General features: G+C 54.2%; 1 protein-coding gene across 9 annotated transcripts; it reads right to left on the minus strand.

Moving 5' to 3' along the window:
- Nucleotides 1–1131: 1131 nt before the first annotated feature.
- Nucleotides 1132–14284, minus strand: LOC125635181 (N-acetyltransferase 8). 9 transcript variants are annotated; one of them, XM_048846519.2, is made up of 4 exons: nucleotides 8200–8692; nucleotides 6618–6777; nucleotides 3357–3557; nucleotides 1132–2757 (listed from the first exon to the last, which is right to left on the minus strand). In XM_048846519.2, the coding sequence occupies exon 4, from the start codon at nucleotides 2733–2735 to the stop codon at nucleotides 2064–2066; it is 672 nt and encodes a 223-aa protein (XP_048702476.2). In that variant the 5' UTR covers nucleotides 2736–2757; nucleotides 3357–3557; nucleotides 6618–6777; nucleotides 8200–8692; the 3' UTR covers nucleotides 1132–2063. The 9 variants fall into 9 exon arrangements, with proteins under 9 accessions (XP_048702476.2, XP_074984284.1, XP_074984285.1 ...); XM_075128183.1 differs by having other exon boundaries at nucleotides 1132–3557; nucleotides 6618–6774; nucleotides 8200–8697; XM_075128184.1 differs by having other exon boundaries at nucleotides 1132–3554; nucleotides 8200–8697.
- Nucleotides 14285–16001: the final 1717 nt, after the last annotated feature.

Raw genomic sequence — 16001 nt, forward strand, 5'->3', positions numbered from 1 at the left:
AGAGAGGCGAAGTGACTGGCCCGAGGGCACCGAGGAAGGCTGGGGTGCAGTAGGGCATAGCACTGGTGTTGCCCCAGTCCAAAGCCAGAGCCCTAACCACTGCACCGCCCAGCCTCGTGCTGGGAAGGGTTAAAACCAGGCATTCCTCCCGCTGCGGGGCCTGCTCTCCATCAGCCCCTGGGGTCTGGCTCAGCGGTTGCAGGAGTCCCTGCCCTGGGAATGGCCGGGGAGGAGCTGATGCTGCAGAATCCCGGCTGCTGGCTGGTGACAAGGGTGCAGGGCTTTCCCCCTGGGCAGCACCACCCAGCCAAGGACCCCAACAGATTGGCACCTCCCAGCCCCGTGCGGTGTGGGGCCGGGCTCTGGGGGCGCCGCAGGCCTCATGGGGGTCATGCCGCTCTGGGAGACCCGTAGCTCCGGCTAGCCACCTACGTCCAGTCTCACGTGCCCTCCCCTGGCTACGTACCCAGTTGGCTAGCCTGAGCGGCTGCAGCCACATGCCTATTTTTAGCCTGCTAGCTCGAATCAGAGCCAGCACATCTCGGTCGACTGCCCTGGGAACCAGCCGCCCAGCTGTCCTCTTAGTGCCGAGGACACGAACCCCCAGACAGAGCTGTGTGCTCCGGCCAAGCGGGGCATTCACCCCTCGCTCATCTCCTGCCACGGCTGCTGCTGCAATCGAGACACCTCGTGCTGCCTGGAAATGGTGAGGGTGTCGGGGAGATGCCGAGGACTCTGGGCTGCGAGGAGGAAGAGCAATGAGCATGTGCACCCAGGGCTGCCAAGTGCCTGGCCTATACGGGCCACCAAAGAGGAGGTCGATCCGGATACGGTCCGTCTCCGAAAGGACATCGCAGAACTAGTGGGTTCAGAGGAGGGCAACGGGGACAAACAAGGGCCGGGAAAAAACTCTCCCATGAAGAGATCAAAGAAGCTGGGCTCGTTCACTCTTGTCCATCTCCTTTCTAAGGTGACGTGCTCCACAGGAATAAAAGCACGAATGGGCTACAGAAGGAAGATCTCGCGCTTCTGTTCCCCTTGTCTCAGGATCCACCATCAAGGGGACAGCCAACGAAAGGGAAAGTGGGACATTGTAAACCTATGTCAAAGTCAGATTCAGGACTCACATAATTTGTCAGACCACTCTGTTTATTAGCAAAGCGCTTTGCTAATGCACCCAGATGTGAGCCCCTCTCTGAGGCTCAAGATAACTTATTTATACAGCTAAGCCAAAGCCAATTTAACATAAGAGACAAAAGAAAGCAGAAACTGACAAATATACATACATATCTTATTTGCATACTAACATGAAGTGAGCTGTAACTCAGGAAAGCTTATGCTCAAATAAATTGGTTAGTCTCTAAGGTGCCACAAGTACTCCTTTTCTTTTTGCATACTAACGTTTACCAATCTCCTAGCTCAGTAGGAGCTCTATGTTAATTAGGGGCTCTAAGTTAATTTGAGGACCCATTGTCTCATACTCCTTAATGTTTCTCTTCCTGACAACTATATTTCAACAAACCCTTCAAGTAGCATTTCTTTAATGAATTATACTTTCAATATAATTCACTCTACTTTCACACCTAGCAAAGAAATTACCTTTTCCACACAACACACAGCCAGTCTGTGGAACTCACTGCTACTGGATGTCGTGGGGGGTCAAGGAATTGGCAAGATCCAAGGATTGGATATTTCTGTGGATGACGGGAATGAGACATGAACCTGTCGAAGAAGAGTGGGTGAAAATTCAAATGAACCTTCACAGAGGTTTCCTTGCTGGGGTCACCTGGTTCTTTAGGGGTCAGGGATCATCTAGGAACCTCTGAGCAAATGTGGGTGAGGCTGATCCTGGCCGGCTCAGCTCCAGGGGTGAAGCTCAGATCCAGCGGGACCCAGGTGGCTGTGGCGAAGAGGGAGGCCTTGGGAGAACAATAATCCGAAGACAGCACAAGAACCATGTCATGTGTGTGAGACTTTTCCTCCAAGTTCAGTTTATTTCTCAACGAAAAAGGTAACAAAGTAGCCACTGGCTGGGAGTTAATTAACAAGCCACCCCCGAGCCTTCAGCGAGAGCCAGGAATCTCGTATCGGTAATAAAACACGGAGAAGTGCAGGAAGCTGGCGAGGCGGGATGGGGACCTCTCTGAGACCCTCCGGAAGCCCATGCTCTCATACAGCTGCTGGGCCGAGTCCTGAACCATGGAGGTGGACAGCACGACCGCACTGTGCCCGCGTTCCTGGGCGAAGCGGATGACCGTCCTGCAGAGTGCCCTCGCGATGCCCCGGCCCCGGTGCTCCCTCCCCACGGACATGCGCTTCAGTTCCAGGGCGCACCCCCTTTCCGAGGGGTCCTCTGGCAGGATGGCCCCCACCATGCCCACCACCGCCCCCTCAGCCTCTGCCACCCAAAGACAAGAGTTTGCTGGCTCCAGGTAGCTTCTTCGGATGTCCAGGAGGTCGCTGCGAAGAGACTGCTGGATGTAACCGTTCCACAGAGACCGGATGAAAAACCAGCTCCCGGCGAGAGCCAGCAGGACAGCCACGACGGAGACCAGGAGGGACCCAGAGGCCGCGAGCACCACCAGGAATAGGGCCAGGAAGAGCAGCTGGGCCTGGGGACGGGTCAGCGTGTGGACGTACGCAGCAGGTGCGTGCTCCATAATCCCCCGGGCGAACATGGCGCGCACCGCCTCGTAGTCACCGTCCTCGTACTGCCGGATGCGGTACGGGGCCATGGGGCCGCACAGCCCAGGCACCCTAGGGCAGACGGAGTTTAAAGCCAGGGGAGCAGGTGGGACCTTGCTGATCCACCGGCCACTTCCCGCAGTGCCCCCCGCTTCCCGCTGCTCCTCCTGACAGATCCCAGCCAGGAGGGGGGAGGTGGCAGCAGCCCAGGGACAAAGCGAGGGGCTCGGACGAGCATGAGGCTCCCTCATGCGCCAGCCAAGTGCACTGGGCTCCCCCCTTGCTCACCGACTCCTTGCAAACACCCACCCACAGCCCTGCCATCTCACCATCCCCCTCCCAGCTGCCTCCGCACCCACCCATCAGCCCCTCCCCGCAGCCCTGCCCTGCGAGAGACAATCTGTCCCAGGGCTCAGGGCAGAGGGGCTGGGGGGCAGGGCAGGAGGCTTCACTAGGCGGACGCTGCCCCTTTAAACGCCAGCCCTAGCTGACGACAGGCTGGCCACGGAGGTTCCCTGCCCCGTGCTCCAAGCAGCTCCCCAGACTACCAGGCTGCGATCCCGCCTGGAAGGGGACGGCAGGTGTCCGTGGATCAGCCTCTCCCGCTCCCCCAGATCCACACCCAGAGCAGCTCGCGCTGCAGCGGTCCCCTTGCCCAGAGCGGTACCTACCCAGCGGGGTTGCGGCGCTGCGGGGTCACAGCCGGCCCTTTGGGCTCACTCTGCTCAGGAAGACCTGCTGACCTTGCAGGAGTGTTGGGAGCAGATCCCTGGATCCCGAGTCCCCAGAGATTTCACACTTGGGAGCGGAAGAGGCTTCCTGGACTTGGGGAGAAGAGAGCCGCTCTGCATCGGGGACTTTGCCCCACGCTGCTGGGGACAAAGGACAATAACCGTCAGCTGGAACCAAACCCACAGGAAGCTCCTTGACTCCATGGGGCACTTCCCAGATTCCTTATTCCTCCTCTGCTCTTTCACCTTCCCAGGCAAGGAGCAGGGCAGGGGGCCCAGTCCTGGGTTGGGAGGGGAAGTCTGGGAAGCAGGAAGGGTTGGGAGACCGAAGAGGGGACAGGTGTCAGCGGGACAGAGAGAATCATAGAATCATAGAATATCAGGGTTGGAAGGGACCCCAGAAGGTCATCTAGTCCAACCCCCTGCTCAAAAGCAGGACCAATCCCCAATTAAATCATCCCAGCCAGGGCTTTGTCAAGCCTGACCTTAAAAACCTCTAAGGAAGGAGATTTTACCACCTCCCTAGGTAACGCATTCCAGTGTTTCACCACCCTCCTAGTGAAAAAGTTTTTCCTAATATCCAATCTAAACCTCCCCCACTGCAACTTGAGACCACTGCTCCTTGTCCTGTCCTCTTCTACCACTGAGAATAGTCTAGAACCATCCTCTCTGGAACCACCTCTCAGATAGTTGAAAGCAGCTATCAAATCCCCCCTCATTCTTCTCTTCTGCAGACTAAACAATCCCAGTTCCCTCAGCCTCTCCTCATAACTCATGTGTTCCTGACCCCTAATCATTTTTGTTGCCCTTCGCTGGACTCTCTCCAATTTATCCACATCCATCTTGTAGTGTGGGGCCCAAAACTGGACACAGTACTCCAGATGAGGCCTCACCAATGTCAAATAGAGGGGAACGATCACGTCCCTTGATCTGCTCGCTATGCCCCTACTTATACATGCCAAAATACCATTGGCCTTCTTGGCAACAAGGGCACACTGCTGACTCATATCCAGCTTCTCGTCCACTGTCACCCCTAGGTCCTTTTCCGCAGAACTGCTGCCTAGCCATTCGGTCCCTAGTCTGTAGCTGTGCATTGGGTTCTTTTGTCCTAAGTGCAGGACTCTGCACTTATCCTTATTGAACCTCATCAGATTTCTTTTGGCCCAATCCTCCCATTTGTCTAGGTCCCTCTGTATCCTATCCCTGCCCTCCAGCGTATCTACCACTCCTCCCAGTTTAGTATCATCCGCAAATTTGCTGAGAGTGCAATCCACACCATCCTTCAGATCATTTATGAAGATATTGAACAAAACCGGCCCCAGGACCGACCCCTGGGGCACTCCACTTGACACTGGCTGCCAACTAGACATGGAGCCATTGATCACTACCCATTGAGCCCGACAATCTAGCCAACTTTCTACCCACCTTATAGTGCATAGAGGAACGAAGGGGTGGAATCGTCTGTGCAGGGAAGAGGTTGGAGCCCGGACTCGCTGACCCTGCCTGCCACTATCAGCCTCCCGTCCTCCCTGGGCATGGCCAACAGCCCGCAGGGCATCCAGCTCTGTGCGCCACGGCAGGCAGGCGACTTGGGGATTATTTTAAGGCACGAACGGCCATAAACCCTCTGCACAGACACTTCACCAGGCCCCCGCAGTGTGCGTCTGGCGGTTTGATTTGTCTCCCCGCAGCCAGTGATCACAACGGTAAGAGCCAGGCTGAGCTCCACCCTGACATCTGGTGGTGAGGTGTGGCAAGTTGTAGAAAAGAACTTCAGGGGCCGATCTCATTTGCATAGGCACACCACCCCGCCTAGCCTGAGCCCATAGCTGCCCCAAATGCTCACTTTGGCTGCTGTGGGATCCCTAGTGTCTCTGTTATTGGGGCACGAAGAATAAATTGTTATTACCCTGATTATGGGAATCAAGGACAGTGGAACTGTACTTGGCCTTTGTTGTGATGGAGGGACTCGCCATCAACTAAATAGCACTCGCTAGGCAAGGGACATGGGTTCCAAAACTCTGCAGATAAACTTTTGAACTCTGGGGCTGCCCTGACCAGGGATGGAGACTTTTGGGTTGTAGGACTTTGGGTGATTTGGGTTGCTGGACTCAAGAACCAAAGGCAAAGGACATGCCCCAATTTGCTTGGGGTGGGATTTTTGCTCATGGGTTGTGTTATGAATCCTGTTGGTGGTGTTTCCCTCTGTTATTAAAAGAATTTTTGCTACACTCAGACTCTGTGCTTGCGAGAGGGAAGTATTGCCTCTTGGAGGCGCCCAGTGAGGGTGGTATATATTTGTCCCAGGTCACTGGGTGGGGGCTCAAGCCGGTTTGGCATTGTGTTCTTGGAATAGATCCCCTAGATACTGAACCCTTGTTGCTGCCAACTCTGACGGGCAGAAGGATTACACAACTAACAATCGGGAAATTCTCCCCAGCCTCATTGGCGGAGTGCGTGGCATAACCCCAGCCCCCTGAGGAGGCCAGCAGGCAGCTGCAGGCTGGTGGGTTGGCACTAATCCGGGAGCCTGGCACTGCTGGCGACGGGGGCACGTTGGTCAGTGCCTCCCTTTACACACTGGGGCTTGCACGCTTTGATGCGAAGCTCTGTGGATCTAACACTTCCCTGGGGAGACCCCGGATGGCCTGACTCCCAGCCACGGGCTCCAACCACAGGACCCTCCTGCTGCTCGACGGCTGCCCTCGGGGCTGAGCGCCAGGGGAAATGCTCCGAGACCGGCACAGGGGAGGGCCTGACGGGGGCCGGATCCCCTCGGTTAGGCCTGGCCAGGCTCTTTGCACAGCAGGAGAGAGCGCGCAGCCGTCAGTGCTCACCCGGTCACGCCTGTTCTGTGCCCGGCTGGGCAGGACGCCTGGGTTCTCTCCCCTGCTCTCTGAACACCCTGGGCTCCAAAGCTCCGTGCAGCTGCAGCCTGGGCAGCCAGTCCCCTCTCCATGCCCTGCGTGGGGCCTGCGGCTGGCCAGCTCGGCCTTGGGGGCAGTTTCAGTTCCTGCTTTTGCAGCGGAGCAGGAAACGCTCCCCGCTGCAGCCAGGAGCAAAGCCTGCTCCTCTCCCGAGAGCCACTTAGCACCATGGCACAGGCCAGCCACCGCTCGGCGGCCTGTCAAACCCCCGGGCGCAGCGACACCCCGCAGTGCCCCAGCCCCTCCCAGCTGCTTGGCCAGGGGCAGGACTCACCTGTGCACAGACCCCAGCCAGGCGCCTCCCAGCCGGCGTGGAGGCCCCCCACTTCCAGCCAAGCACTCCAGAGCAACCAGGATACAACTGCTAGCTGCACAGAGCCAAGATGGAGCCACGCCCGCCCCGGGAATCCAGCCAGCTGGCAGGGCCCCGGCTGCTTCAAGGGAAAGCAAGCTTTAGAGAGAGCCTGACACAGGCAGCTCTGCCGGGGGGGACAGTGCGGGGCCTTTGCAGCAGGTCAGCTTCCCCCCGACAGCCTCACTCGAGCAATAAGCTGCTCGCCCCCCCCCACTCCGGAGCCCACCCCTCTAACTGCTTCCGTCCTTGCTGGCGGAGGCTCAGGCTGATTCCCGGGCGTGGAGGCTGATTATAGCAGCGTCGGGTCGCCTATGCATGGCAGCATAACGAGCTGCTCTGTGGCTGCGAGCCCCCATCTCTGGAAGGGGCTCACACCACGACTCCCCCGCCCCCCGCCAGCGGCCTGGCGAAGCACGTTCCCTAGGGGTCAGGCCTAGGCTATTTCACGCAGCAGCAGACAGCCGCAGCCAGGCAGCGTGGGCTAGTGGCTGGGGTGGTGGGCTAGCATGCAGGAGATCGGGGCTACCCCAGCTCTGCCCTTGACCTGTTGCAGGACGTCGGCTCGGTCCCTTCCCTGCCTGGGCATGTTTCCCCTTTGCCTGGGGCTTCTCGCTGGACTGGGAGCTGCTGGGGGCAGAGACTGTCCCCCTGCGTGTGTGCAGGACAAGGGGGCGTCCAGGCGCTGCAGGGGGTCACACCCACAACTAATAGTGTTGGTTGCAGGTGGAACTGGGGTGGGGGAAGTGAGAAAACTGGAGCCACAGCCCTTCCACCCCCGCATCCCTCTTGCCCAGAGATGGGGGGGATGAGCACTCAGCAAATGCAAAGGCCAATGACACCTGCCCCACGTTATTCGCAGCCCACTTGGGCTAGCTGAAGCCCCCTGTACCGCGCTGTGCAGGAGAGACATCCCTGATGCGTTGGTTACTGCGGAGAAGCTACAGGCCACGCCAGAGCTGTCTGTGGGGCAGGGACACTTTATAGTTGGGGGGCTGGAAGCCAGTAAAACTGTCCCCAAACTTTTAACCTGGCCCCCCCACCCCGCTTAGCCCTGTCTGTTCCCTGCCCTCCCACCCCGAGCAGTGTCTCCGGGAGGGGGGACACAGACGCAGGTAAGGGGGCCAAGACTAGGGGCAGGCATGGGGCTGGGAGTGGAGGCCTGCATAAAACCTGAGGGTCTGCAGGACCCCTTACACCCCTACTTCCCACGCCTATGCTGGCTGCTGCAAGTCCTAACCAGATGGGTGGTCCCTGGCCTGAAAATAAGCCTGACAGTGATACTTTATCTCAGCGGCTCTCAATCTTTCCAGACCACTGTACCCCTCTCAGGAGGCTGATTTGTCTCGCGTACCCCCCAAGTTTCACCTCACTTAAAACTACTTCCTTACAAAACCAGACATAAAAATCCCAAAGTGTCCCTGCCCACTAGTACTGAACACTGGCTGACATTCTCATTTGTACTAAAATTATAAATCAATCGGAATACGGATCTTGTACTTACATTTCAGCGAACAGTCTGTAGAGCAGTACAAACAAGTCAGTGTCGCTATGAAAGTTGAGTTTGTCCTGACTTCGCTAGTGCTGTTTATGTGGCCTGCTGTAAAACCAGGCAAATCGCTAGATGAGTTGATGTCCCCCCTGGAAGACCCCTGCGTGCCCCCAGGGGAACATGTACCCCTGGCTGAGAACCACTGCTTTACCTCACCCACAGACACCCACGCACACCCCCACCTCAGGCCAGCGGAGAGGGTTCTGCAGAGGGTAAAGCAGTGAAAGTGAAAGGAGGGCACAGGAAGGTCTCGGTGTTTCCTGGGGAAGGGAGAACACACAGTGTGACTGTCCTCTGAGGCGCTGACGCGGCCCACAGCTGCCCCGTCGATCTGCCTGTAATGTACCCGCCCCCCGTGCGGGCTCGGGGAGTGCTGTTACCCTGGCTCAGGCACCGAGAGGCTTGTCCTCACTCACACAGGCAGGCAATGGAACCCAGCTCTTCTGACTCCTAGCCCAGGGCCCTAATCACTGGGCCAGCCTTCCTGTGCCATCAGCCCATAACAGAGCAGGGTGTTCTGGGATGTTAGGTGTTAGTATATAGGCCTGTTTGTTGGCCTGGGACAGAATTTTGGGTTTGACTTTTGATATTCTTATATCCTTACTAATACGTGTGAGCAAAGACACTGTGTGTTGCTTCTCATAGAATCACAGAATATCAGGGTTGGAAGGGACCTCAGGAGGTCATCTAGTCCAACCCCCTGCTCAAAGCAGGACCAATCCCCAACTAAATCATCCCAGCCAGGGCTTTTTCAAGCCTGGCCTTAAAAACCTCCTAAAGATGGAGATTCCACCACCTCGCTAGATAACCCATTTCAGTGCTTCACCACCCTCCTAGTGAAATAGTGTTTCCTAATATCCAACCTAGACCTCCCCCACGGCAACTTGAGACCATTGCTCCTTGTTCTGTCATCTGCTACCACTGAGAACAGCCGAGCTCCATCCTCTTTGGAACCCCCCTTCAGGTAGTTGAAGGCTGCTATAAATCCCCCCTCACTCTTCTCTTCTGCAGATTAAACAATCCCAGTTCCCTCAGCCTCTCCTCATAAGTCATGTGCCCCGGCCCCCTAATCATTTTTGTTGCCCTCCGTGGGACTCTCTACAATTTGTCCACATCCCTTCTGTACTGGGGGGCCCAAAACTGGACACAATACTCCAGATGTGGCCTCACCAGTGCCGAATAGAGGGGAATGATCACGTCCCTCGATCTGCTCGCTATGCCCCTACTAATGCAGCCCAATATGCCATTAGCCTTCTTGGCAACAAGGGCACACTGCTGACTCATATCCAGCTTCTCATCCACTGTCACCCCTAGGTCCTTTTCCGCAGAACTGCCGCTTAGCCAGTCGGTCCCCAGCCTGTAGCGGTGCATTGGATTCTTCCCTCCTAAGTGCAGAACTCTGCACTTGTCCTTGATGAACCTCATCAGATTTTTTTTGGCCCAATCCTCCGATTTGTCTATGTCACTCTGGACCCCATCCCTACCCTCCAGCATATCTACCTCTCCTCCCAGTTTAGTGTCATCCGCAAACTTGCTGAGGGCGCAATCCACACCATCCTCCAGATCATTAATAAAGATGTTGAACAAAACCGGCCCCAGGACTGAATCCTGGGGCACTCCGCTTGATACCGGCTGCCAACTAGACATTGAGCCATTGATCACTACCTGTTGAGCCCGTCAATCTAGCCAGCTTTCTATCTACCTTGTAGTCCATTCATCCAATCCATACCTTTTTAACTTGCTGGCAAGAATACTGTGGGAGACCGTATCAAAAGCTTTGCTAATGTCCAGATATATCATGTCCACCGCTTTCCCCATATCCACAGAGCCCGTTATCTCATCATAGAAGGCAATCAGGTTGGTCAGGCATGACTTGCCCTTGGTGAATCCTTGTTGACTGTTCCTGATCACTTTCCTCTCCTCCAAGTGCTTCTAAATGGATTCCTTGAGGACCTGCTCTATGATTTTTTCAGGGACTGAGGTGAGGCTGACCGGTCTGTAGTTCCCCAGATTCTCCTTCTTCACTATTTTAAAGATGGGCACTACATTAGCCTTTTTCCAATCATCCGGGACCTCCCCCTATCTCCAAGAATTTTCAAAGATAATGGCCAATGGCTCTGCAATCACATCCGCCAACTCCCTCAGCACCCTCGGATGCAGTGCATCCGGCCCCATGGACTTGTGCTTGTCCAGCTTTTCTAAATAGTCCCGAACCACTTCTTTCTCCACAGAGGGCTGGTCACCTCCTCCCCATGCTGTGCTGCCCAGTGCAGTAGTCTAGGAGCTGACCTCGTCTGTGAAGACCACGGCAAAAAAAGCATTGAGTACTTCAGCTTTTTCCACATCGTCTGTCACTAGGTTGCCTCCCCCATTCAGTAAGGGGCCCACACTTGCCCTGACCTTCTTGTTGCTAACATACCTGTAGAAACACTTCTTGTTACCCTTCACATCCCCTGCTAGCTGCAACTCCAATTGTGCCTTGGCCTTCCTGATTTCACTCCTGTATCCCTGAACAATATTTTTATACTCCTCCCTAGTCATCTGTCCAAGTTTCCACTTCTTGTAAGCTTCCTTTTTGAGTTTAAGATCACTGAAGATTTCTCTGTTAAGCCAAGCTGGTCGCCTGTCATATTTGCTATTTTTTCTGCACATCGAGATGGTTTGTTCCTGCACCCTCAATAAGGATTCTTTAAAATACAGCCAGCTCTCCTGGACTCCTTTCCCCCTCATATTAGCCTCCCAGGGGATCCTGCCCATCAGTTCCCTCAGGGAGTCAAAGTCTGCTTTTCTGAAGTCCAGGGTCTATATTCTGCTGCTCTCCTTTCTTCCTTTCGTCAGGATCCTGAACTCGACCATCTCATGGTCACTGCTGCCCAGGTTGCCACCCACTTCTACTTCCCCTACCAATTCTCCACTGTTTGAAAGCAGCAGGTCAAGAGGAGCATGGCCCCTAGTTGGTTCCTCCAGCACTCCAACACTCTCCAAAAACTTCCTGGGTTGTCTGGGCACCACTGTATTGCTCTACCAGCAGATGTCAGGGTGGTTGAAGTCCCTCACGAGAACCAGGGCCTGTGATCTGGAAACTTCTGTTAGTTGTCCGAAGAAAGTCTCGTCTGCCTCCTCCCCCTGGTCTGGGGGTCTATAGCCCATGCCCACCACGACATCACCCTTGTTGCTCTCACCTCTAAACTTAACCCAAAGACTCTCCACTGGCTTTTCTCCAGCCAGCTTCTGCCCAGCCAGATGGGTTTGTTAGTATAATGAGAAGAGAGATAAGGAATAGAGTTAAAAGTGTTACAGGGCATGGTGGGAGTGTAATATACCAGCACACACTGAAAGGCTGCCTGGCTCCTCTCTCAAGCCAAGGTCAAGCAACCATTCAGGAGGGGCAAAGGGGGTTGGCGGGGGAGGCATAAGAAACATTAAAAGCCAAAGAAAGCCTGGCCCTGACCAGAACAGAACCTCACTCCTTACCCCACCCATGGGATACAAAAGAGGTGGGACAAAGACTCCAGACTCACACCCCTACAAAATGGAACAGGAACATCCATTGTAAGAGGCGTGTACTGCAGATATGTTTGGGCCTACTAAGAAGGCGGAAGTGGGAATAGGGAAAGGGAACACAGGCTCTGCGGTGTCAGAGCTGGGAACGGGGACACAGGGACACAGGCTCTGCGGCGCTGGAACTGGGAAGGTTTCAGAGTAACAGCCATGTTAGTCTGTATTCGCAAAAAGAAAAGGAGGACTTGTGGCACCTTAGAGACTAACCAATTTATTTGAGCATGAGCTTTCATGAGCTACAGCTCACTTCATCGGATGCATACTGTGGAAAGACTGGGAAGGTGGACACGGGAACACAGGCTCTTCCAGCTCTGATGCCGCAATGGGGACACGGGCTCTGCGGCGTCGGAGCTGGGAAGGGGGACGCAGGCTCTGCGGTGTCGGAGCTGGGAAGGGGGACGCGGGCTCTGCGGCGTCGGAGCTATGGATATACTTGCTTCAAACTAGCCCCAGTAACCATGGCATTGCCTGCACTTCGGACTTCTGGTCCGCTGCTTGCTGCCTGCGTGATAAGAACCAGGGGTAGGGGTGAAGGGGCTCTGTCATAAATCTAAAGGAAAGGGTAACCACCTTTCTGTCCACAGTGCTATAAGATCCCTCCTGGCCAGAGGCAAAACCCTTTCACCTGTAAAGGGTTAAGAAGCTAGGATAACCTCGCTGGCACCTGACCAAAATGACCAATGAGGAGACAAGATCCTTTCTTCCCTGCCCTCCAGATTTGAAAGTGTCTGTCTGTCTGGGTGATGCTTTTGCCAGGAACAGATCAGGAATGCAGTCTCAGAAACTCTGTTAAGTTAGTAAGAAATCTAGCTACAAATGTGTTAGATTTCCTTTTGTTTAATGGCTGGTAAAATAGCTGTGCTGGATGGAATGTGTATTCCTGTTTTTGTGTCTTTTTGTAACCTAAGGTTTAGCCTAGAGGGATTCTCTATGTTTTGAATCTGATTACCCTGTAAGGTATTTACCATCCTGATTTTACAGAGGTGATTCTTTTACTTTTTCTTCAATTAAAATTCTTCTTTTAAGAACCTGATTGCTTTTTCATTGTTCTTGAGATCCAAGGGTTTGGGTCTGTGTTCACCCGTACCAACTGGTGAGGATTCTTATCAAGCCTTCCCCAGGAAAGGGGGTGTTGGGCTGGGGGATATTTTGGGGGAAGACGTCTCCAAGTGGGCTCTTTCCCTGTTCTTTGTTTAACATGCTTGGTAGTGGCAACAGAGGGTTCAAGGACAAGGCAAAGTTTGTACCTTGGGGAAGTTTTTAACCTGAGCTGGTAAGAATAAGCTTAGGGGGTCTTTTATGCAGGTCCCCACATCTGTACCCTAGAGTTCAGAGTGGGGAAGGAACCTGGACAGGCCCCTAACCCTAGGTGGGCGCATTCGCTAGAAGTCCTAGGAGAAGGGGCTCCTGAACATCGGTGGGATGCCCAAGTGGGGCCTAAGAAGTGCTGGGAGCTGGGCCAGCGATTGACAGCAGATGAAGCGCCAAATGGTTTTTGCCTCCTTTTCTGTTCACAAGGACACGGTGTTGGGGGGATCCCAGCCAGGCGGGCGCGACTGGACATGGGGGTCGCCTGGCGGGTGGAGAGTAACTCCGCAGCCATGAAGTCAAAATGCATCGTTTGCAAATGTTCTGTGAACACATGCTGCTTCTGCCGCTCTTCCTAGGCAGTGGCCGGCTTCCCTGTGGCTGGGTTTTAATGCTCTAGGGACATCGGGACAGTTAGTGGAACATTCGGATGAACCTTTGCTCGGGGACCTGGTCATCAGCTACACCAGGAAAAGGACTGTTTTGCTGATACGACAGCAGCTATCTTAGGGTGTCTGCTGGTCGAGCGCTGGGGCCAAAAAAAGTCATCCCCTAACCAACACAGCGGCACTATGAGCTCTGCAGTGCAGTGTTGGAATTATTATTTGAAATTGTTCATATTAATGTAACCCTTCTGCCAGGCCAAGCTGATAGCAGCAAGGGCCGGGTTCAGTGCACAGGGGTTCCCTCTCATCAAAGCAAATGCAAAACTGGCTCGAGCCCCCACCCAGTGACCTGGGAAAATCTTACACACCCCCTGGGCGCCTCAAGGAGGCAATACTTCCCCTCTCGCAAGCACGGAGTCTCGGTGTAGCAGAGAATCTTTAATAACATGAGGTAAACGATGTCAGCATTAAATTGGGGAAACACCATAACTAGTGTTCATTAACCAAACCATGAGCAAAGACCCACCCCAGCAAATTGGGCCACATCCTTCCCCTGGGGTTCTTGAGTCCCAGAACCCAAACCTCTCTTGAGTCCAGCAATCCACAAATCACCCAGAGTCCAAAAAGTCCAGCCCCAGAGTTCAAAAGTTCATCTGCAGAGTGGTACTCCCCAGTCTGGCTAAAATGTGCCTGTGTGGGGGGGAAAGAGGCAAGGGGGCACCTTACGTGACCTGAAGCCGACTGCCCCACAGGGCTCCGCTCCGCTCCGCTCCACTGGCTCCGCTCTGCACAGCCCGCCTCGCCGTCTCACGAACGCTCCACTCCACCATCTAACAAACAGCTCCGCTCTGCACAGCTCGCCTCGCCTCGCCGTCTCCCGAACAGCTCTGCTCTGCTCTGCTCTGCTCTGCACAGCTCGCCTCGCCGTCTCCCGAACACTCCGCCAGCCTATCTACAAACAGCACCGCTGCACTCTAGATCTTCCGGCTCCCCACTACTTGACACAGTACTCAGTGATTCCAGCTCATACTAGTGGGAGCCTTAGTGCTGGTGCACCCTAAGGCCAAAGTGAATGCAGCACAGTACCTGTAGCAAGACTCTTAATAGACCCAAAATTAGCTCTGACATTCCACAGTGGAGAGAGACAGAGGGGCCATTGGTGCTTCAGGCCCTCACAAGGGGGCCCACACCACCAGGTACTAACACCTGTCTCAAGCCTCTCTCAGTTCACAGAGTTTTGGAACCCATGACCCTTGCCTAGCGAGTGCTACTCAGTTGATGGTGAGTCCCTCCATCATAACAAAAGGCCACGTACAGTTCCAAGCACAGTTCCCATAATCAGGGTATTAACAATTTATTCTTCCCGCCCCAATAACAGAGACACTGGAGATCCCACAACAGCCAAAGTGACCATTTGGGCAGTTATGGCCTCATTCTAGGCGGGGTGGGAGTGCCTATGCAAATGAGATCAGCCCCTGAAGTTCTTTTCCACAACTTGCCACATCTCACCACCAGATGTCAGGGTGGAGCTCATCCTGACTCTGCTTACATTAGTATGGGAAAGCACAGCCCACCAATTTAACCATAAATTCCTGTACTGACTCCAAAGGCCAAATGGCACGTAGACAATTGCTCTAAACATGCCTAAAAAGCCTGACAAGCAATTTACTACAGCCAAACAGTAACAAAGCATGCTTAGGCATTGGATCAAGATACTGTACTTACAAATGGGCTAAACCCGGGGGAGCTGAGATCCACTGAGGTGGTCAGGCAGGGATTAGCAATGACCCCTTTCAGAGTTCACATCTTATCCCCTTTAACAAACAAAGGACATCATTGCCAATCACTGACTTAGGCTAAAAACCAATTGGAGACAGTTCACCCTTATTTCCAGTCTTCATCCAGACAAGATTTACAACCGCCTTTCTCCCCAAGGCCTTTCCTCCCCTGCTTCTATCTGTCCAACACATTTCCCATTGCACCTGGGTTCACCCACGTTTAACGCTGGTGTGTGGGCTGGGGACGGGCTGTGTGAGCTCACTGTAAGACAGACTCTCTTTGATTGTTTTAAAACCATCTGCAGTCACCCCTCTCAGTCAGAGGCCTTCCCCTTATCTCATTAGTTATTCTCTGAACCAGACATCCTCCCTACTTCATTCCTTCAGGCCTCAGCACTTCTTATTTTCAAGGCCTTCCTTCTACTTGCTAGTCAAGGCCTTTCTTTACAACACAGATATATAGATTTCTGTAACCAGACTTTAGTTCTGTAACTGTAGGTTTACCCTGCATGCTGGTGGCCTCTCAGAGCGTGCCCAGCTCTGATGGGACATGGACTGTCTGGAATAACTGCCCATGCTGGTGAAACAAGGGTTAATCTAACCCTGCTTGATTTACATCCACAATAAAACTTTTTCTCACCCTTCCTCTCAAGCACAGAGCCCCAGCTCTTGGGAAAGTGTCTTTCACAGGAAATGATACAAGCAAAGCTCCCAACACCAA

Source organism: Caretta caretta, chromosome 4, assembly GCF_965140235.1.
Source record: "Caretta caretta isolate rCarCar2 chromosome 4, rCarCar1.hap1, whole genome shotgun sequence".
Lineage (NCBI taxonomy): Eukaryota > Metazoa > Chordata > Testudines > Cheloniidae > Caretta > Caretta caretta.